The 25,390-nt window shown below is 31.2% G+C and overlaps 1 protein-coding gene across 1 annotated transcript in view; it reads left to right on the top strand.

Annotated features, from left to right (window-relative positions):
• LOC119669325 (structural maintenance of chromosomes protein 3) overlaps positions 1-24,716 on the top strand; it is a 42,067-nt gene extending 17,351 nt beyond the window's left edge. The window contains exons 2-3 of the mRNA XM_038079169.1: positions 3,411-4,143; positions 24,440-24,716. Of these exons, the coding sequence (XP_037935097.1) occupies positions 3,411-4,143; positions 24,440-24,652 (946 nt within the window). The 3' untranslated portion in view covers positions 24,653-24,716. The remainder of the gene's footprint in view (positions 1-3,410; positions 4,144-24,439) is intronic.
• The last annotated feature ends 674 nt before the right edge of the window (positions 24,717-25,390 follow it).

Genomic DNA, 25,390 nt, shown 5'->3' with positions numbered 1-25,390 from the left:
CGAAGTTTTGTTCTGACGCTTAGTTGATTTGACCTCCAAATGTTTTGTAGTTGTCCAAATACAGAATTAGCTTTATTTATACGAGTCGCAACATCTTCTGCTTCGCTTACGTTAGTGATCACGCTGCTCAAGTATGTGCAGGATTGTACAACATTTATATTTATGTTCTCAACAGCTATCAAAGGATCTGTGTTAGCGCAGTATCCACTGGACATAACAACCGTTTTAACGTGTTTATTTCCAAGCCTGCTGCCCGGGCGTTACAATTTAGGCAGTCTACATTGCGTTGCAGATCACTGCTTCTGTGACTCAGCAGAAACACATCGTCCGCATATTCGAGATCTTCTAGATGGTGAAAAAGTGTCCACTGTATACTATGGCGTCCATCAAGCGAGTTTCTTAAAGTTTCATCCAGAGCTAGAATGAAAAGCACCGGTGAAAGGAGGCAGCCTCTCCGAACTCCTGTACTCACGTCAAATGCGTCAGACAGCAATTCGTCGTGCAAAACTCTGCATTTAAATTCAATGTACATGGACTTGATGATGTTAAGTATTTTTAGTGGCATGCCCTTTTGACGTAAATCACCCCATATAAACCGTCTGTTCAAACTATCAAAGGCTATAAATGCTGCATACACGGAAGACCTAAATTCATTGCATTGTTCAAACACGATTCGGACAGTATTGATTAGATCGACACAAGATCGATTTCGTCTAAAACCATATTGATTCGCACAAAGAAAATTGATACCTCGGTAGTTGTTACAATCGGATCCATTTTTCTGAATCTTAACGAGCACGCCTTCATTCCAAGAAAGTGGTACCGCTTCGTTTTCCCAGATTTTCTGCAGAATAGGAAGCCATATAGTTCGGGATTGACGTTGTCATTGTCTGGTGCTTTGTTGGTTTTAAGTAGTTTTATGGCGGCGATAACTTCAGATCTTGTTGGTTGGTCTGAAATGACATTTTGAAGGTAACGCAAGATCTTTCATATTACCCAGGTTAGCTGCAGACTCCGCAATTTGTGCTTGATTTTCTGTCCATTCTCTTTTATCATGTCTTACCGACTTTTTTACTGATGTGCAAAGTTGTTTATACATGCTTCAAAGTTGCAGAAGTGTAGCGCTTTCAATATTTTCAACGTTAAGCATCGCTTTTTTTTTGTTTTAATTCTTTCTTCTATCAGTAGCCAAGTTCTATCCGACATCCAGACCTTTTTGGTTTTATTTTTACGCCTAAGTATATCAAAAACAACATCCTTATATATGCGAGAAACGCTTTCAATGTGTGCGTTAATATCGTTCTCGAAAACAGTAGACTGGATTTTATTTGTAAGAGCTTTTGTGTACATAGTCCTACTATCGTTGTTTTTCAGCCTCCCAACATCTATTCTTTTATTTGCCACTTGTACAGCTCTCTTTCGTGTTGAAATTTTTATACGCACTTTGCCAACCAGCATGTTGTGATCACTGCCTATCTCATCACCCCTCCATCGAGCATTAATTAGGAAGTGGTCTATTTGATTCTTTGATCTCCCGCCTGGAGAAACCTAAGTTGCTTTGTGCGATGTTTTGTGTGGGAAAAGGGAGCCACCAATTACCAGATTAGCCTCGCAGCACATTTCGATAAGTCTGTTTCCATTGTCGTTTCGGGTACCCAGACCGTGACACTCCATGTATTTTTCTAAATGGGTGTTTTCTCACAATCTGTGAGTTAAAAACTCCTAGCACTAAAAGAATATTTCCGTTTGAAGAATACATATTTGTACACCTTTCAAGTTAATCATAGAAATCGTTTTTGCATTCATCGACTTGAAGTTCTGTGGGAGCATTACAGTTGACAATAGTCATGTTACGCGCACGCGTTTTGAGTTTGAGGACTATTATCCTTGAGCAGACTGGATGCCATTCTAATATCCCATGAGCAATCTTTGATGATATAAGAAATCCTACTCCATTAACATGAGCAGATCTTTCTGGTTCGCCTGAATAAATAAACAAATTATCTTTGTGTTTGATCGAGCCATTACCATTCCACCTGCATTCTTGTATCGCCAAAATGTCGATTTTATAGCGAGCCATCTCGTTTCTAAGTTGTTCGAGTTTACCAGCCTCATTTAAAGTGCGTACATTCCATTTTGCAACAGATGTTATAATTTTCATCTCATTAAGCATCTTCTATCAATACGATTCAAATTTGCTTTGTTGTTGGTTTCGTTTATCTCGAAACTATCGATGTTGTTAAAGCATGGGTTTGACACCTCCAAATCCGGTGTGCCTGCTGCAGCGAGTGCAGGGGGATTACTCGAATGTCGATTACCACTTGGAGAAGTTGTTCCGTTTTCGTTTGAATTCATGCTGTAGAAGTTTTGTTGATTTGACGCACAGATTCACATAAGCGGTGGATGATGGGGCCATGGCCCAGCGAGATTCCGGCGTTTTACACGTTTATATAGCGATCCGCTTGCTACAAGTCCGACGACCGCTTTCAGCCGCACTCTACATTATGAACAGACGCTAAAATAGAAACACTATTAGAAACTTGGCGCCGTTGACCATACTGTTGATTCGTCCGCCGGCTTGAGATTCTACGCTGTCCATGTTTGATGACGGAGTTTGCTTCTCCGGCCTATTTCGTCCGTGGGAGATATTTGATTTTCCTCCTACTACCCATATCTGGGAGGCATTCCCCTATCTCCCACCTGATTTTCTCCATACAAGTTTTCTACTTTGATTCCAAATATGCAAAATTATCTCTCGTCAGAGATAATAACTCATTTTCATAATTTCATAGCTTTATTTACATGCTTTCTTGCAAAGCTAAATCATTTTATTTCATTTTATCTGGAAATGTATGGTTTCTTTCTTGCAACCTGGGTATATAACTTGCTTTTCTTCAAAATTTTCCGCACAGTATCAGGATATATTTTTTTTATGTTTTTCGGCAGTATGTCCAGCTGGTTTGGAGGCTGTTACTCTTAGATTTACTTTCACATGGTTGATTATGCTACGTCTTTTGCCTCCTGACAGAATTTCTTCAGCAATTTTTCGTTGGCTGACGTCATCTTTTTAAAATTTAACAGTTTTTTGTCGCTCATTAACACTAATTTCACTTCTTTTATTTTCTATTGTAAGAATTTACTGTTTATATAAATAATATTTTTAAATGATTAATTCTTAGAGTTTTAGGTCAACTAACAATAAAATATCATTTAATGACACGTTTGTGATTGCAAGGGAATTAAATTAATGGTAAATGTAAATATTAAGAAGTGTCCGTAGACTTTTTCTGCTTCAAATTTCAATATAAAAAATTAGTGTTTTGAAATAGTATGTAAATTTCCGATTATTCTGTATTTTAAAATATTTATTCTGACTTTTCTTATACATAAACAATTATTTTTTCTTTTAGGGTGACTGATGCAGTAAAACTTCAAAAGTCCTTACAAGAAGAATTAGAATCATGGGTTCGAAAAGAAAAAGATTTTGAAGAAAAAATTTGTGAAGATAGTAAAAAAGCAGAAAAATGGGCTGTGAAGGAGAATTTATTAAATCAAAAAATTGACGAATGCACTGTAAAAATTGCAAGCTTAGGGGCATTACCGGCACTAGATCCACATTACAATAAAATGTCTTTGAAAAATTTATTTAAAGAACTCGAAAAGGCTAATCAACATCTAAAAAAATATAATCATGTAAACAAAAAAGCACTTGATCAATTTTTAAGCTTCTCAGAGCAAAAAGAAAAGCTTTATAAAAGAAAGGAGGAGTTAGATGTCGGAGACGAAAAAATTAGAGAACTAATGCAAACTCTTGAAATGCAAAAGGTTGAAGCCATTCAATTTACTTTTAAACAAGTTGCTCACAACTTTACAAAAGTATTTAAAAAACTTGTACCTCAAGGAGCAGGATATTTAATTTTAAAAACAAAAGATAATGAAAGCGATGATATTGGTAAAGAAGTTGCTAACTCAGAAGCATTTATCGGTATTGGTATTCGTGTATCTTTCACTGGAATTGATGCGGAAATGAGAGAAATGAATCAATTGTCAGGTGGTCAGAAATCACTTGTTGCTTTGGCTTTAATATTTGCTATTCAAAAATGTGATCCAGCTCCATTTTATCTCTTTGATGAGATTGATCAGGTATGATAAAATAAATTTCACCAATGCATTATTGCAGAAATCAATTTTTTCTGTAATACAATAATAAACGCGTTTATGTGTTTATTAAAAAATTTGTTTAATTTCACATTGGTTTATTGATGATTATATATAATTTTCATTAATTCATAAATATATAGAAAAATGTTTATTTTTTTTTTAATTTGCAAAATATAAATGATTTGATGTGTGAAACTTGTACAAAAAATGTTTTTGTATAACACATCGGCGGATAAATCTATTGGATAATAAACTGTTAGCATCACGAATGAAAAATCCACAATAAATTTAAAATTGTTGCAGCTTTCAAATGATACCTGTCAATTTTTAACACCTCAACCATTACTCCAGGGTTTGAATTGCTGTGACTATTTTCAATTGCTTATTTTTGACTACGAAAATAAAATAAGCAAAATGCAACAACAAAAGTGCTTACGACTCTACACGCTTGTACACAGCTGCGTGCACACACATTTGTATTGTGTGCGGTATGGTTGTTGCGTATGCATTTTGCTTATTTCATTTTCGTTGTCAAAAATAATATTTTTAGAACAATTGATTTAAAGCAATTTCGTTCCATCATTTATCATTGCTTTTAGATGCGTTTTTTAACAGTTGAACAAGAACTTGACGATTCTGAAAGCTTTTTGAAGCGAAATGAAAAGAACTTTTTTCGTCAATATATACCAGTAGACGAAATCAACACTTTCTTCCAAAGTTGAATCGCGTATATAGGCAGCAGCCAGCGAATCTTGCCCAAAGCAGTCAAGTATGCAAAAGAATCTGACAAAATTATAACGTCCATGTTTTAGGATACGCGTTGAATTTTGTTCAACTACTTTAAAAATGCCACATCATCAATAGCGGTCGCTATATAGTCTGATGCGTTTGGAGAAGGAAGTTAATTTCCATCAAGACAAAGCGTCGTTTCACAAGTCGTTTGCTATCTGTCGCTGAATTACATGAACTACGAGGGCGGTTTGATAAGTCAGTGACTTTTTGAATTTCCCGAGCAGTTACTACAAATGCAACAGTGCTGCCGTCAGCTGTTGTCTACCAGTGGGCAACTTTCTAATTTTGAGCAAGCTACGTCGTTCAGTTGGTGTTTGATAGCCGTTCAAAGCAGACAACCTCGTGAATATTTACAAAAATGGAACAAAGTGAATTTCGTGTGCTGATTAAGCACGATGGCCAAAATCCACGAATTTGGATGCGAACTGCTACCCCATCCAGCATATTCTCCAGATTAAGACCCCTGCGACTATTTTCTGCTCCCAAACCTAAAGAAATGGGTGGGCGGTAAGAGATTTGAGTCGAATGAGGAAGTCATTACCGAAACAAACACGTATTTTGAGAGCTTTAAGAAAACCTATTATTTGGAGGGAATAAGAAAATTAGAAAAACGTTGGACTAAATGTATCGAGCTAAAATGTGATTATGTAGAAATTTTTTTATTCAAAAAGTCGCTGACTTATCAAACCGCCCTCGTATATTTTAATTTCTTCCATACGCACTGTATTTGCCACATTTGTCTTCAGGGATTACTTCCTGTTCGCTGACTTCAAATAAATTATCTAGTAAAAGAGATTTGGCTCCGATAAAGAAATCACCGCAATCACAGATGAATCATTCTATAATAGAGGTTTAGAAATGTTAGAAAGGGGATGGAATGATTGTACTAATTTTAAAAAATCTATGTTGATGATTAAAGTTGATTTTTACCAAAAAGTTGGTATCCTAGTTATCCTACTTACGCTTCAGGAAATAATAGAGAATGTGACCAAGTCTCATCCTCTTCTTGGCAGACACGATGTCTTTTTATCAGTTAGATCCATCTTGTTGATGTGGTACTATAGGTAAATGTGGGTCTGATGGTCTGGAGCAATCTTAATAAAATGTTAACAGTATCGACGAAATCTTTAATTGTCACTCGGCGATTCTTGAGCACCAAATCTACAATTTTCTTATTCATCAGTTAATGATAATTTTGGACAATTGTCCAAGGCACTTTCTTTGTCTAAGGAAATTGTTTACACCAGATGTAAACCTTTGCGCAAAAAAATTTTACGCCACATCTTTGGTTAAGAAAATCAGACGTAAAATTAACTAAATTTAAGTTTTATTGTTCGTAAAATATATGCGCGTACCTACTGGACTGAATGAGTGGTTTTACTTAGTTTGTTTTTAGTATATTAAGTAAGTTCATTATGTTTTTCTGTGCTTACCAAATATCTTTGTTACAATTTCATTATGTTTGCTTTTTAATTTGAGTTATATTTTATAGGATCATGATCGTATTTAAGTTACATATTTCACAATTATTTTAATTGGTTTTTGTACATTAAAATAATAACAATATTTAAAAATTTCATGTATACCTCTGTGATTGTTTTTTTTTAAATGTTATTTTTAATTATTATGTTGAAGCTGTTTTGAGCTAGTGCACTTAAGCACTTATACTCTTTTTTTAACTCGAGATTTCTTCAAAACCCCTTTTCTGCACCTTGACTAGATTATTGTTTATCACTTCATCAGACTAAGCAATAATTGACCTCAGATCTGCATACCTCCCCGAGGAGCTTGTAACCATTCTGAGATTTGATAACGTGGTTTTAGTAAGTCTGTCAGATTTCGCAAATAATTTCAGGGCTCTATCCTTTATGTATTTTTTGATGGGATCAATCTTGAGGTCCCTGAGGATATCATTCGTCCTAATGTACCATGGAACTTTGAAAGGTCTTCTCAGAGCCTGACTTTGTGCAATTTCTAGCTGGTGAATAGTAGTGTTTGAAGCTTTGCTAAACGCTACACAACCATATAGAAGTGACGGACGAATTATTTGGTTATATATCAGTTCCCTGTTCTTAGCATTGAGGTTTTCATTTCTAAATAGCGGTTGGAGGTAATGAAGTATTTTCGCACAGCTAATTCTTTTCAGTTGAACATGTTTAAGCCATGTGAATCGTTTGTCCAACGTGATGCTGAGATATTTAACGCTATCCTCTCAGTTTATCACCATATCACCCACTCTCACTCTCGACAGATTCTGTCTCCACTTACGCGTTATAAACAGAGCCTTAGTTTTTTCATTATTGATTTTTATTTTCCATTTCTGAAAATACTCCAGAATGAGATTTATATGCTCTTGAAGTGTGTTCGTTACGTTTATTTTTAATATCTGCAAAAATTGAACTATTTTTTATTATATTTTTTTTTTAAAAATATTTCGAAAAATTTTTTCAATTTTAACAAATAAATCTAATTTGGATTTATTAATATTCATATAATTAAAATATTCGCAATAAATGACAACCATTTTTCATTTTTAGTTTTTTTTTTATAATTTAAATTTTTAGGTACAGTATTCGAAATTTTATTATTTACACAAATTGGATTTAAATAGTACTATTTATATGTCGTAGCTTTTGTGGCTGTCAATTTCATTATTATAAGTTCTTTTTGCAGTTTTGAGATGTATTTCGTACTTTCTGTAAAAAAATCACTTTCTACTATTGTTAGTTCACTTATATTGCTCATCAACTTTTGAAGTGTTTCTATGTCCTTAAGTATTCCGGATAGTCTGCTAACGTTTAAATGTTTGGACGCGTTTTTTTTTGTTCAGCTTTCAACTATTTAAATACAGAAAGTGCGGGACTTTAAATTTAAAATTCGCAAAATAACACCCTCATACATAGACGCTTAAAATTCCTTTCCTTTTTGTTTAAGCTTGAAAGTGAATTTTAAATTATTTCAAATTTTAATATTGATACAAAATAAAACAATGAACGGATTGCGCCAAAGTAAAAAAAGCAAAAAATGAGTGTAAGTATACAAACAAATAAATTCATTAACTTGTCGTCTTCTTCTACACGCAAAGATCGCATATGCGCTGTGATCTTCTCACAGCGTATATGTAGCCAAAAATTTTTTCGTGGAGTGTTTAATATGGATCTTCACTGCCAAATTCTTCATCAACAAATGTTGCATATCGAAACGGCAATGAAAAACATGTAACAGAAAATGTTGCAGAAAAATGTTTGCAATCAAAAACTGCCAAATTGTGCAACAAATAATTACTAACATGAGTCTATCAACATAAATACAACATTCAAAATGCTACCAAATAAGACAACGGCAATAAAATTCAGAAAGGAATGGATAGATACATTCTTGTTACAAAGCGTAAACGCAGCCCTATGACAAAATCAACTAGTCAAGTAGCAAAACAAACAAAATTAATTGAAAACCGCGCTTTCTTAAATAAAAATAGATGTGAACTGGTGAAAACCAGAATATTGAAAATAATAACAAAAAATATAAACCACCTTCAAATGAGATTCTAAACAAGATAACATCCGTTATCAGCGATAAAAATGTCAATGAAACAAAAATTCAAATAAACGACAATTTAATTATAGAAAAATTATATACTTCTTTGATGCTTTCTTTGATGCAAAGGTTTAAATGTGGTAATTAAATGTATAGAACATTTTGTACCGGAATCTGATATAAAATCAGCCTTTGCAAAAGCTGGGTTTGAAACAAAGTCCATCTTTAATATTAAAAATAAAAACCAAATACCTCAACTAATATTCAAAACTGAACTTGAGCCAAACGCAAAAAAATCGCTATAGGAAAAGTGCACTCAATTTATTACTTTCCAAAACCCAAAGAAGATGCAAATGCAAAAAAAATGCAGCAATTGCGGTAAAACTCATACAGCAAACTATAGCGGTTGCACTGTATTTGTTGCAGTAAAGCTGAGAACACTTCCCAAAAATCAATTAAATAATGTGCCACCCAAAAATTACTACCAAAAACAAATAAGCATTCCCGAAGTAATAATCTCTCAAGGCAAAAGTTATGCAAAAGAAAATGTTCAACCTCAACAACTTGCAAAATTTAGAAGAAACGCTAAAAACACTGATCTAAAGTCTAAATCTTTTTATGTGTAGTATGAAAAGTATGATTCAAGAACTCATAAGAAATCAAACCGCTCTAATGTAACCTCTGATAACGAAAAAATGAGCAACTTTATTAGAATATGTCACTGGAATGGAAGCGGTATAAGCAACCATAAACTTGAAATTGAATATTTTTTAATTATTTATGCAATTGTATGCTTGTATTTCGGATACACATCTTACTCAAAAAAACTTTCAAAATTCCAAATTACTGCTTTTATGACACAAAGCATCCCAAAGGTTTGGCTCGTGGGAATGCTGGTGTTATAATAAAAAATAAATACTTAAACATTTTGTCTTAGACACTTTAGCAAAGATTATCTACAATCAATAGCTATCCGACTTGATAAATATGCAGAAAATACCGTAGTCGCTGCAATATATTGCCCGCCCAACCACAATACAGAAGTCTATGATTTCCAAAACTTCTTTAAAACACTCGGTTTTAAATTTCTAGTCGCAGGGATTTTAATACCAAGCACACATTCTGGGGTTAGAGAATAATAACACCAAAAGGATGTAAACTTCTAGCAATCGATAAAAGTGGAGATCTCGATGTTATTTCAATTGGACAGGCAACTTACTGGCCTTCCGATCGACAAAATGATCTTATTGACTTTAGCCTATGCAAAAATATTAAACCATCAATAATCATCACATTTTCATCAGTTAAATTGAACTAAAGTTAGAAAACCATCCTAATTAATCAGCTTATAAGCTCCTACTGAACAAAGGCCACAAACGATTAAAACATTTGCTAATTTCAATTAATTTTTATTTGATCTAAAATTTAGTTTGATTTATTTAATTCAATCTAATTTTATTTTAAATTATTTAATGTTTCAAAAGTTTTTTCCAAAGCAAAGGCCTAGAGAAAAAATAAAGTTAGTTTTTAAGATTTGATTCACTTATTGTTAGTTTATAAACGAAAAATTCAATAAATAATTTATAAAATGAAAAAAAAATTACGTATTTCAAAAGACACATGGAGCTTATCTACTATGACACTTGTCTAGTGTTCACTATGAAGATTACTGTTTTGTAGATAACCTCTGAGTGCGTTTCTATCTAATGAAATCCTTTTGCTAGATCGAACTTTGAGAAAAATTTGCAACCCACTAATTTGTCAAAAATATCGTTGATATTTATAATGCGAAACCTAACTTCAATTGTAATGTTATTTAATTTGCGGTCATTTATTACAATTTTTCATTGTTTATTATGCCATGCATTAAATTTTGTCTGGACTATCCATAATGGGCTATTGGAAAGTCTATTGATTCATTGCTTTAACATGTTTAAATGTATTTTGTTTTTATATATTTCTTGGTACCTGTGTTTTATGTTTTTTTTACACCACTTAGAAATTTTTTATCCCAATAAAATATATTCTGAAACTTTTAGCTTCATACATATTTAGTTAATATGTAATAAATGAGCTGTAAAAAAACTCGTTGTAACAAAAAACTGCAAAGAACATTTTTTTTTAACAAGAGTGCAAGCTTAATAGTAGCTACGTGCAGTATACTATTTAATTTTTTAGATTTTTTGCACGGTTTAATATTTTGAAACAAACCCATTTCGGACCGTGAGTAAACCCATTTGCAGTGCACGTATTCAGCAATATAGTTCAAAAAAGTGTGCGAGTTGCATTTTGACAGTTAATATGAATTTCAATGTACAGTAGGACCCCACTTAACGCTGTTTCGGTTTAGCGGTCTTTTGTTCCAACCCGAATATTTAAGCAGATATTTAAAAAAAACAGACGGAGAAGAAAAGCAATTAATTGAAGAAAAATTACAATATCATGAATGCTGGAATGGAATGAATGAGATAGCAGAAAGATCTTTTAAAGGAGTATTGAAGAACATTTGGCCGGATTTAAGTAAAAGCGAAGACTGTCGATATGGATGAAATAATGGAAAAATAGTGGAATTAGCGAATCAAACCGGTTTAAATGAGGTAAATGTGGAAAATATTGATAGTAGTGAATTCGAAGAAGAGCAAAAAAAAAGGTGCTTGTAAAAAGGAGTTTGACCACTACAACTGAAATTATGAGCCAATTTGTTCAAAATGATCCAAAATTTTGACAGGAGTTCAAAATCAATACGGACTGTTATAGATGCTTTATCCACATATCAACGACTTGTTACAGAACGCAAAAGGAAAACGCAAACTACATTAAATGCCTTCTTGACAAAAAGGCAAAAAAATGGAAGCAGAGACTAGACTGAACGATCTGACTGACTTAGAATTTTATTTGTTTTTATATAAATAAATAAGAAATAAATATTTCAAAAAATATTTGTTTTTGTAAGAAATAAATATTTGGTTTTATTATTATTTAAAAAAAACATAATTACTAAATTTAATGCATAAGCAATTTTCTCTCAATCTTGTTAAGTTAGCCTCGTTCAGCGCTGTTTAGCATTACGCTTTATTTTGATGGAACGTATCCTACGCGTTAATCGGGATCTTACTGTATTTTCTAAATTATGCAAAAGTCAAAAATTTCCAAAACAGTCAATGAAAAAAAAATCCACTTAGTTTTTTTTGAAACTGCCACTATAATAAAATTTTATCAAATAAATGTTTCTAATCAGTGGTGACGCGTCAGCTTTTTGGCGAAATTCCAACTAAAACGTGTTCCTCTACTTTTTAAATGCAATTTCCCCACCACCTACCTTCGAGGTATACATGCGGTGCTTTACCTTTTTAAAGGATGTGGTTCCCCAAGAGATCTATTAACATCCATTTTCACCATCGATATCAACTACTTATAAGTCAACTCCATTCGTCTACTTTTGAGACAAAAATTTTCAGTAACAGTATTACAAAAATCTTACTTTAGCATTAATTTTTTCAGCAAACTTTTTTCTATTGAAATAAGTACTAAACTGAAAAGCCTCTCTTGTACCATCGAATTTCTCAAATATGACATTGTTTTCATTGCGGAAAAACTACGCTCTACACTAGCAGTACTAACTGGTATTGTGAAGATCAGGGCCCTGTTGCACCAACACTTTTCACTTTTCACTTTGCAAATTTTTATGAGTTTTTGAGCATTTTTCTCTCATTGAGAACATAAAGCATTAATTTGAGAATCGAGTTATGCAAAGTTTTGAAAACACTCAAAAAATGCAAAGCGTTGCACCAATGTACTTTTCAATGAAAAGCAGAGTTCGGAATGTGGTGCACAAAATCGCACACTGCACTGTGCGAGTGGAAATAATTTTTAAAATACGCAACGCACATTTGTGGTGTTAAGAAAAAAAATGCACGCACTCAAATTTGTTGTGCGATTTCAAATTTCACATCGCACAAAGCGATGATTGTGCACACAGATTCGTGCACACACATTTGTGCTGTGCGACTGATTTACAAAAATGTGCACAATCAGATGTGCGAGAAAATTTTATGCTCGCACCGCACTGTGCGACAAAAAATTCTCTGCACGCGAGTGTGTTGCTCATATTACGATTGCACAAATGTGCGATTGCACAAACGTGCACAAATGTGCGATTGCACAAACGTGCAAAAATGTGCGATTTTGCGCTTGCATCCAAGGGTGGAAAAAAATTACAGGAACTTCACAATTTTGTTTGAAATAGAAAATATTATTTTGTTGCAGATTTTGAAAAAATTGATATTTGCGTTCGTTGGGATTGTAACTTATATTAAAAATTGCATAAATTAACAAATATTTAAAATAATTATTTTTGTTAAGTAATGTTGACTAAAAATTATAACTGTCTTAACCTTATTTGTATTTTAACTTAAAATATTACTTTTTTGTATATTACTTCCCAACTTTTGTTCATTTTTAAATGCAAATATAGTAAGTGAACTTAAAGTATTTGTTTGGAAAGTTTTGCACCAGTTTAAAAGAAATAAAAACATATTTCAGGAAGATTTTTTTATGCCCAAAAAAGGATTTTAGCGCCCTTTCTACTGTGCTAAGTTAGCAGAGATATAATTTAAATGAAAAAAATATTTCAGCAAAGTTATTAATAAGATTAAATGAAAATTTATTTCAAAAAATATGAAATAAAAATTATATATTTTTTAATAAGAAATTAAGATATTAAATTATTAAATTATTTCAATAACTTCGTTAAATTTAAGCTGTAATTAAAGATAAAAAATTAAGTGAATTCTAATAACAAAATTAATTTATGTTGTTGTAAAAAATATTTAATTTGCTTTTTATAACCTTACTAACGAATCTTAGTGTATAACTTACTATTAAATAAAATTTTATGAAGTAGTCCAAAATTGATATATTTAATTTTTTCAAAGTACGATCCGTAGAACCGATCCTCTTTACTTATAACATTTCGAAACAAATACTCTTTCTCTATTAAATTCATGTACCTATTTAACAAAGTTTTCAAGTACATTGTGAAATTAACTTTATTCCCATGTTTTAAATTAATAAACCTTAAAATAATAAGTAATATAAGCAATAAATGTAAATCTAATAATAAATTCAAAATTAAAATATAAATACAAAATCATTTCTTCAATAAAATATTTCGTATTAAGACCAAAATTAATACAAATCAGTTTTACGTAATATTTTGCTGCGATATTTGTCATAATATTGTGCGCTTTTAAATCATCATTTCACACAAATGTGCAGTAGACATTTCGTCTCCGCACATTTGGGTGCATTTTTATTTTCGAGTCTGCACACAAAATGTGCTCGTCGTATTCTTTTCTGCACACGTTGTGTGCGAAGGTAAGCTGGCTACCTCACACACAATGTGCTGTGCGAAATAACTTCGGCACAAACACCGAATGCGTGTGCGAGTTTTATTTCACTCCACCACATTCGTGTGAAATGTGCGTTTTGTTTGTGCACACTAGATGTGGCACTTAAGATGTGCACAAAAATTTTCGCACACCACATTTGTGGTGTTAAATTTTATTTAGAATCGCACAACATTTGTGCGTGGTGTTTTGCATTTTTGTGCACAGCACACCGTTTTTCTGAACCCTGATGAAAAGTAAAATATGAAAAGAAAAGTGAAATATTTGACAAAAAACTGGTTTCTTTGCACTTTCTGTTGCACCAATACTTTTTACTTTGCGCTTTACAAAAGTAAACTGCAAAACTTTACAAAAAAACTGCAAATGATTAATTCACCCTGCAAATTTTGCAAATGATTGCTTTACACAAAAAATAAGTGTCTCATGTATATTAATAAGAGACAAAATGCGTAAAATTAGAGAAATCATTAATAAATAAATAAAAATAGTTTTAAAAAAATAGAAATACAAAATTAGTTTAAGCAAATATTATTGCTGTTTTTGAAATAAATTTAGTTGCAATAATTAAAGGGATATATTACCGGATAATACTTTGAAATTGTGAATATAAGAATTCAGTTTCTAAAAAAACTTTATAATACATGTAATATAAATATTTTATGTGAATTATTGTTCAAGCATGAACACTTATTTATTATAATGAACAGTTTATTATTATTATAAGTCTGTTATCGTTCAAATTCTTCGAATTATGAACTAAGAAAAAACATGGGTAAAAAATATCCTATAATAGCTAACATTGTAACATTTTTAAATATCTAATTATCCGTATCTAATTATGATAATAAAAATATATTTCTAAAGACAATAGAAGAAAAAATCACAAGTGCCTGAACTTCCATCGTTTTTTGTAATTAAAAATAATACAGTCCACTAAAATTAATAAAATTAGTTAAGTTAGTTTTAAGGTAATTTTGTATAAATTGAGAGAAATGTTCTAAATAAAATCAGTAATTTAGGCCCTTTATGCGTAGGTTTCTTTTGTATTAGTATAATACACAGCGACAAGTAAACTATACTTTAGTAACTTATAATATTTTAAAATTAAATATTAATGACAGATTTTCAACTAAATTTTTATATAAAAGCAACTTATTATATTTGTTAACTTTGTTTTTCAATATAATTGTTGTTAAAACACCTCATACCCATACTCTTTACATATAAATTCTATTTTTATAGCAAAATTAATTAAAAGCATAAAAATTGTCTCTATGGATATACACAACTTCTTTATCTACGATTCAATGTCAATAAAAGAAATCATATACAAAAATTTTGTGTTTTGTATTAATATATAACATATAATTGTACTAAAATTATACAAATATTACAAATTGTAATAATATAAATTGTTAAAATAAAATATTATTTTAAAAACTTTTATTTTAAACAAAAATTAAACTCATAAGTACATACTATGCATAAATCATGTACTCATAGCATCAAAATATCAAACAAACAAAAAACAAGTATACATACAGAATCGAAATGCTTTCAAAGACCAATACAAAATGAAAGTGATCTAATTTTTTGGTGCAACGCTTTGCTTTGCATTTTATGCAAAGACTTTGCAATGAAATTTTTATTTGCAAAGTGCAAAGTAAATCATGTTAAGTCTTTGGTGCAACGCTTTTCATTTTTAATTTGCAAAAAAAAGTCACTCATAAGTTTTGCAAAGTGCAAAGTGAAAAGTGTTGGTGCAACAGGGCCCACGATACATAGCTTATATGTTTCCGAATATGCTCCTTTCAAATCATTATTCAAATATGTCCAAGTATCTCGCACCTGAAGATCCTTGAATACACTATTGTTGTAAATACATATCAACTCATTATTAAGTTTAGTTAGATCAAAAAATGTAGCGTAGCCGTCTTTTAAAGAATTGAATTGAGTAGTGGGAAAAACATTTACATAGCTTTCGAACTTTTGATTAAATAAACAAAAGTTCCACAAAAGGAAGTTTATTAAAACTTCTAAATCTTACTTCCATTTGAAATATAATTGTATCTATAATTTGATGAAACAGAAATTCAAAATGACTGTGAAGAGTTGTACCAGTTAGACGACGATTTTTGTTTAGAGGTCCTATGTGAGGAAATTTTCGTTTCACATGTTCAAAAAAAGCTTCTGTTCTTTTTGTGGAATGTGAAAATTAGTTGGAAATGCGGGCCATGTTATAAAATAATAGTTTACACGCTACTATGAACTCTACATATTTCGACAACAACAAGTTCAAGTAAGTTTCTCTAACTGCTGCGCCATCATATCCTTGTGCCACTAGATTTTTGCCAAAATCGTAGGAAGTTGCTAGGTTAAGTACATGAGTTGCGATAGCGGCAGCTGACATCGCTAAAATTCAACTAGTCTTATTACAGTAGATAGCTGGGACAAAATAGCAACAAAATCAAAATTTTTAATTTCACATTTCATACCGTTTCATAGTCTTACTCAGTCTTCGCCGCGTATAGACGTGTTTCGAAGTGCTCATAGAAAGATTTTCTAATAAGTAAATATTCAACTCAATAATTACATTCAGAGTTCGAAAACAACGGAATTATTAAGTATAGATTTACATTACGAATGCAAATCCAATCATAAAAGTGGAAAAGTAAACTAATCAGTGCATTTACATATTGTGATTAAATACCAAAATTTGGCGCCTTTATAAAAATTCGCCAGATTGTGGAACATAACTTAATAATACTTGTGAAACTAAAATCAATATAACCAAATCTGATAGAGACAGATAACTACACTAGTGATCGAATAACAAATAGTGCTGAAAAAAGCTGATTATAGTAACTAAACAAAATTAAAATATCCAGCTAACTGAGACAGCATATATAACCTAATCTATTCTATCATATATAACCTATTGATTAGTGTGTACACAAACCATTATATTAAAAGTGTTACAATACGAGACCAGTCATCCTCAAACTGTTCGTAATAGTAAATTTTAATTTCAAATAGAAAGCTCCAATTTCATATCCTATTTCGGTAATCGCTTAATTTAACGTAATGCCGGTCAATCGAACTCCACCAAAAGGTGGATGCAAATCAAATCATGAGCAACAATCACAACAAGAATAACAACAACAGCACAAAACTCCAACAAACTCTCCTATGCTCAAAAGCATCTAATAATAAAAATCAAACAACACTACAACAATCCACCCATTTACGTACAAAAAGTACAGCTCCTAGTCAACCTGATTAAAACGTTAGATACTCTACAAATAACTAAATATGAAATTCTTGTTTTACAAAACAATAAAAATAAACAAATAAAAATTTAGCTCTACGAATCAACGGATTACACTAGTATAGTAAAATTTCTTAAAGATAAAAACGTAGAGTACTACACGTACAAGCCAAAAGAAGAAAGGGGGTTTAAGATCTTCCTATGCGGTATGCACCACTCTGCTAACAAAAATGAAATTATATTAGAACTAGCGGAACTAGGAGATGAAGTATGCAATATACAAAACGTATTACATCCGCGCACAAAATCTCCATTAAACCTATTTACAATCGAAATTAAACAAGATGTAAATAACAAGGAAATTTACAATATCAAAGATCTACTTCACTGCAAAATAAATTTTGAACCTCCCCATCCAAAAAGAACAATACCACAATGTACCAACTGACAAAAGTATGGACACACAAAAAATTTTTGTACAAGAAGTCCAATCTGTGTTAAATGCTCCGAAGGACATAAAATAATTGACTGTCCCATGAAAGGTAAGAACAATGACGTTAAATGCGCACTCTGTAAAGAGAATCACACTGCAAATTACAAAGGTTATTCAGTTTATAAAACTCTACGAATCAAACGATTCCCAGCTCTTCATGCAAAACAACAAAAAACCACAACTTAAAATAATGAAATGTCTTTGCCAGCTAAAGCTGTTACGAACCTAATACATACCACCCAACAAACCCAACAAATTAAACCAGCTAAAACATACGCCGAAATATTGACATCGCATCCAACTCAACCCATTCCAATAAACAATGAATTAAACAACTCCGAATTTACCGAACTCCAGCAAATGATGAAACAGCTTACGACGCAAGTTGCCAACGTTATACATATTTTAACCATCATAATCACCAAACTCGATGGACAGAAATAAATTGAAAATTTTAGCTTGGAATGCAAACGGTCTCAGCAAACAACTACTAGAACTGAGAACATACTTAATTATAAATTCCATTGATGTACTATTAGAAACACGCTTCACAGACAAAAGTTTCATCAAAATCCCTAACTATTCGATATATCATACAAATCATCCCGACAACAAGGCCCATGGAACAGCAGTAATTATTAAGCAAAATATGCAATGCACGTAAACCAATATATACCAAACAGAACAAATACAAGCTACAAGTGTCCATATTCAAAATACAAAAGGCGAGTTAACAGTATCAGCTATTTACTGCCCTCCGAAACACAATAACTCGAAGGATGTATACCTGAGCTACCTTAACACTCTCGGCAATCGGTACATTGTTGGTGGGGACTTTAATGCAAAAAATACTTTGTGGGGCTCAAGAATTACAAACTGCATAGGGAAAATTTTACATAATGCTATCATTGACAAAAAAGCAGACATTCTAAGCACAGGTGAACCTACGTACTGGCCTACCGATATGAACAAAATACCAGACGTGATTGACTTCTTCGTGACCAAAAATATAAATAAATGATTTCTTATAGTAAGTACACTTCCTGACTTATCATCTGATCACTCACCAATTATGTTATCATTTGAAAGCGACACAAAACTAAACATCACAAGGACAAAATTAATCTATAATTACAAAACATGTTGGGACACGTTTAGAGATATTCTTAATACTAAACTGACAATAAATGTTTTCTTAAAATCTGAAGACGAAATCGAAAGCGCGATTGTATATTTAAACGAAATGATCGCTTTTGCCGTGCAAATTCTACCTCAGCTCTTAAACAAAACGACACTCAAAATAAAATCTTGACGGCCGCTAAACGTAAGATAATGGAAAGAAGAAAACTGAGAAAAAAATGGCAAATAAATCGGTTCCCTAAAAAGGATTTAAACAAACTAACCAAAGAACTTAAAAATATGCTACTTAATGAGAAAAATAAAAACGTACAACGTACAAAAACGCATAATAAACTTGACAGCTGACAAAGCACAAACTATTCTTTATGGAAAGTAACTAAAAATATTAACAACTCTGTTATGCATCAACCACGACTGAGGAAAGCAAATGGAACTTGGGGTAGAACCAACATCGAAAAAGCTGAACTTTTTGCCACCTACTTCGAAGCTACGTTCAGTAGCTACGTTGCCCATCTGTGCTACGTTGCAAGATGGCAACGTAGCACAGAGCTCTACTCGAAATGTCGCAATAAAGAAAGTCTCAATAACAGACATTAAAAATACTATTAAAAATAAAATTAAATCAAAAAAATCACCGGGATATGATATGACTGAGCTGAACTGGGCTGGCTCAACAAATATTTGTATATATGAGAAATGTGTTCAATTGCGCTCTTCACCTTAAGTATTTTCCAAAAGTATGGAAAGCAGCAGAAGTAATAACTATACCCAAACTAAATAAAGACATAACTGTAACAAATCATACAGACCAATTAGCATATTTCCAGTTATGTCAAAATTGTTTGAAAAAATAAATTTATAAAGACTAGAACCGATTCACCTCAAAGAAAAACTTATACCTGATCATCAATTCGGCTTTCGGAAAAAGTATTCGACTATACAACAAGTTGACAGAGTTGTTAATAAAATAACAAGTGATTTTAACACAAAACAATTTTCCTCCGCGGTGTATCGTAAAGGCTTTCGACAGCGTTTGGCATGGAGTTCTCCTAACTAAACAATCCCAGCTTCTTCCAACAAACTTTTATCTCATACTTAAGAGCTATCTACAAAATAGATACTTTTATGTGAAGTATAAAGACTCAATCTCCGAACTTAAACAAATGAAAGCTGGTGTGCCTCAAGGAAATTTTACAAATCCACAGACAACTTGCAGAATTACCTAAACGCAACGCTCGAATGGTTCGACAAATGGGGAGTTCAAATAAATACAAGCAAAACAGTTCATGTTATCTACACGAATAAAAAATATGACCTAAAACGTATAAAAATTAACAATGATTAAGTCTTCACATACACAAAGGCAAAATATCGTGGTATTACTATAGATAGCAGATTAACTTGGAAAGGCCATATCAAAGCTAAAAGTAATGAATTTAAGCGTCGCTTTGGACAATTGGACTGGCTTCTCTGCTCGAAATCAAAACTAACAGTGGAAAATAAACTACTAGTATATACAACAGTAATCGCTCCAATATGGAAATATGGAGCCGAAATATGGGGCACAGGATGCAAATCCAACATTCAAATACTGCAAAGACGACAATCAAAAATACTTATAACTATCATCAACGCTGACTGGTACATCTCAAACTACAACATTCATCGCGATCCAAAGATACCCTTCGTTGCAGACGTTATCAGAAAAAATAATAAAAAGCACACAGACAGATTACTTTCCCATCCTAAGTCAACAATGAGGCAGCTATCTAAAGACGAAACCACACATAATAGACGATTGAAACACTTATATCCATCAGAACTATCAATATTATAATAATCCATAATTATCTATCTAATAGGTATATTCATATTAATTTCTATTTAATTGACTCATTTATTCTACCATCTATCTATTAATTTAATTATCTTATACTATTTAATTGAAAGAAGTTTTTTTTTTGTATTTTTTTATTCATTATTAATAGTTCACTCATGTAATTCTTAATCTTGTTTTTTGAATTATTATTTGAATTTCCATTATGTAAAAATGTATACTAAATGCTAAATTGGCAGTTGTATAAATAAAGGGAAGCACAAAAAGAAAAAAATGTGTTTCAAAAGCACTTGATTAATTGCAGGAATTGAATCATTCTAAATGTCAGTTGTAGCTCCTTTAAATATTGAAGAAATTATAAAGTGTTTCATCATATTTTCTCATGAAATTCAAAAGTTTAATGTAATTTCCATGGTTTTTTGATTCAGCGCACTCATCATGACCGCGTAACAGTAAATCTTGCATACTGAAATAGCAAACTGCATCAATCAACCGCCTTAAAATTTGTCGATTTTTGGAGACAACTTCATTGTGTTTATTAAGTGCTACTTTTTTTTGATTCTCTAACATTAAGTCAAGTCCTTGTCTACCAAATGGTTTGAAAGACAACACACGATTCAAGTGCGTAAGACTTATCTTATGCTTTGCAACACTTGCGCTAAATCCACCAAGAGACCAGACAGTTTTGTCCTCACAAGCAAATAGTGAACAAGATCAACAAAATAATATATTTAAATGTTCGCAGCCTGTGATCCACTGGTTTTTATGGAAAATAATTGTAGGAAAACGGCGACTTACCACAGATTTTGATATTTTCACATCAGTTACCAAATTCTTCATATCTGGAGTTGGTTTATGCGTTTTATGAATTAAAACCTTTTCTTTAGCAGATCGTTTAAAAAAGGTGTTTTAATCAGTTCTTCAATTACAAACTTATCCATAATATTTAGATTATTTTTCACTTCAGATTTTGTTTACTTTCCACTTGAATGTATAAAATTTCCATAATGAATTTGACTTTTGTTTTGTTTCAATCTTTCGTATGAGCATTTGTCATTGCAACCTCTACATAAGAGTAAGAAATCTTCATGCAGTCATTTTCTCTTTTACTATGTATTTTCTATTTCCATGTTATTGGCCTTTATTTTCCTTGAATTTTGATTTCTACGTCTTGTAGAAATTTACTGTAATTCTATACATACGAAATCATTTCAATATCTTATCAATATGAAGTTGTAAATTACTTACAACAGAGTAAACATTTTTGTCATCATGCATAATGCAGATGTTGTCAGCAAAAAGCGAAATTGTGTGCATAGAGAAAATCTTTTGTATATAAATTATACAATACAGGAAACAATGGCGATCCCAATTCCCAAGAGGGAAACCCTTGACCCTGGAGTTCTCGACTTTAAACAAGAAACAATAATTTGATAAAAAGTTTGCTAAAAGTTTATTCATTTCAAATGGAGTATCATAATATTTTGATATTCACTATCAATCCTTTGTACCACACCTTATTAAAGGCCTTATCGATATGAAGCATGACTTTCACTTCATTGAAATCATTTTTTAAGTTTGAGAAACTCTTTCCAGTTGAAGATCAGTGAAAAATTTTTTTGGAATATGAACTGTTATTTGGAAATGACAATTTTAGCTATAACTATATTTTTAAGTCGTGCAGTGCTATCATTTCTGAAAAATTATCTCCAATTTTCAGGCAAACAAAGGTCTTTTTCATAACTCATAACCACCATAACTGTAGTTCCTCAGCTTTACGAAAATACACCTAAAAGAAGTACTGCATTAATGATATCTTTGAATCTTGTTGTTACGGACATCAGAAGATTTTTTAATCACATGTGATACATACCATCCAGTGCTGGGAATTTTTTAATTTTACTGAAATCCTTATTAAAGTGTTGACTTCTTCGTTCTAAATTCCATTTTTAATTAAATATCAGTCACCATTCTTTTAATTTCTTTCTCATTTTGCTGATTGTCAACTTAAGATTTTGCAAAAGTTTTTGTTTTTTGCTATTTAGTGGAGCGCTAACCATTGTCATCATGACAGAATTTGTCTTTAATCGTAAATACTGGTTAAACATTTAAATGGTTTTGCCACCTGTCTCAATATTATTTCCCGACTAGGCCATCAAAATCCTTGTGAAAATTAATTCCAAAATTTCGAGATAATAGCTCTCTAAGTTAACATCTTTAAAACTTGGAAATGTGCACATATTTTTAATTTCAATTGTTTCCTATGGATTTTACACCCATTTTTTATGTGCCTGTTCTCATTTCCAATGACAAATGTTTTATTATTCTGAACTCGTCATTATCAATAATGAAAAAATGATTCCATTTTTCCAATAAGAACTTGTTATTATATAGAGCAATTTTCTAATCCTGTTGATCAAAAATTTATATTTGATTGCCTAATATCTATGTTATTTTCGATTTTGGTTTGATTGTTTTATATTTTTCAATTAGAAAATCTCGAAATAACAAATATATACATTCTGGCAGTGTTCCACTTGGATACTTCGTTTTATTGGTTGTGTGACAGTTTCTTCGTCAAATTCAGTATTAGTACTATTTAGTATAATTAATTCGTTTTTCTTGCTGTAGTTGTTACTGAAATTAGTGTTAAATTAATGATAATCTCGTTGCTCTCTGAAAGCTCCAAAAATGTGTGGTTTTGTTGCCGAGAGGAAATATAACTTTGCCTGAAGAATGTGCCACTGAAATTACTAATAATTGGCGTCAGCTTATAGTAAGTTTCGGCGTGTTTCCTTATCAGTTAGTAGTAGTTCTGTTATATCTTCAGCCCAGTAAGATATTAAGGCCAAAACCGGGAAAGTGTTATTTCTACTCTAACAATATTAAAAAAATAAACAGGACTAAGTTTGTTAGGAAGTATGACTTCCATTCTAAATAATTGATGAAGTTTGAATTTCACATAAACGATATTCAGGAAGTATTACTTCAACCTGCTCAGTGTTTAGGCAATGTGAATTCTACCTAAACGAAATTTTGGAAGCATAACATCCACCTAAACAATGCTTAAAAAGTATAATTTTCTTTCTCGACAATGTTTAGAAAAATATCTTTTACCTAAGCAAGATTTATTTATATATTTATGTAGAAAGTAAAAATTTCTAAAGAAAGAAACTTTTTTTCGACAAAGACCCCTAAAACAAAAGTTTTTAAGTTTTTCCTATATAATTTAACAACGCAAACATTGATGCACTTTAAATTTACTAGTATCAGCAAATAAATTATTTTTTAAATAAATATTATCTTACTCATTTTAATAATTTATTCATTGTAAAATACTAACAATAAAATAATTTGTAATTAATTTCCAGACACTACGTCAGCATAAGATCATATTTCTTTTTTTGCATTCTTATGCTGAAGTGCGTGCCGTACGTAAAAATCAATAAATACAAAATCAGTTTTTTAAAGCGCTACATAGTGAGCGAACCTCAAACTCGGTTTTTTTAATTTTTGAACAAACTCTTCATAGAAGACGGCTTTACATGGCTTTGTTTTACCATTTTTTATAGCATTCTCAATGCCTTTTTATTGCTTGCATTGTGTGAGACATTATGGAGTTCCTTGTTATTATATTTTTTTCGAATTTAGCTTCTTTCTAGTTTACACACAATTTGTATAAAAAAATATATTTTTTAGTTTGAATTTGTATTGTAATACACATTTTTCTATATTCATAAATATTTTCAGAGATTCTTTTTATATTATGTTATTGCTAATACATTAAAATATTTATTTTATAGGCACTTGATGCACAACATAGAAAAGCAGTAGCAGATATGATTCATGAACTAAGCGACAAAGCACAATTTATAACAACTACATTTAGACCGGAATTATTAGAAAATGCTCATAAATTTTATGGAGTCCGATTTCGAAACAAAGTCAGTCACATAGATTGTGTATCAAAAGAACAAGCAAAGGACTTTGTAGAAGATGACAACACTCATGCATAATGCATTTACTATATACATAAGTAAAAATTAATAAAAAATAATTATATATGAGAGAAACAGTAAAGTTCTTGTTTCATTATTATTTGTTGACACTGCTTTAAAGTAAAATAAAAATAATGTGGTTAAGAATATTAAAAATTCAAAAGGAAATACGAAGCGATTGGTTGTTCATTTCATATGTCGGTTATAAAAAACGTATTCGTTTTGTATATTAATAGCAATATAACTGGCTATTATTCAATATACAAATTGAATTTAAAAAGTGTTGTCGCCAAAAATTTATTTATAGAAAAAGAGTGTAAGAGACGGTTTCAGTTTTTAGTTAACATAAAAAAATAATTTTTTTGAGTAGAATAAATAAAGAAATCTATTGATATACATATATAGTGACTCCATCGCATAATCGGACAAGCATTTGTTCGATATAAATGTGCTCTAAACTTAAAAAAATATGTTAAAAATATTATTATTTTTGCTTTAATTAATACTAAACATACTTATCTATCTAAATTATAAAAAAAATTAAAACATTTCTCATTATAACTATAAATTTAAACTGAAAAACAAAACCAACACAATTTTTTGAGCTCAACGCATAATCGGACAAAATGAAGCAGCCATGCTAAAAATGCTGTTATTTTACAAATAATAACAATAAATAATAATTTTATTTTTATGTAATAATAATAATAATCTGTAATAATTCTCACAACAAATTTAACAATTAAGTAATATTAA

The sequence above is a fragment of the Teleopsis dalmanni genome, chromosome 1, assembly GCF_002237135.1.
Source record: "Teleopsis dalmanni isolate 2A chromosome 1, ASM223713v2, whole genome shotgun sequence".
Lineage (NCBI taxonomy): Eukaryota > Metazoa > Arthropoda > Insecta > Diptera > Diopsidae > Teleopsis > Teleopsis dalmanni.
Note: the sequence above shows the minus strand (reverse complement) of the source record. Positions and strands in the feature narration are given on the sequence as shown.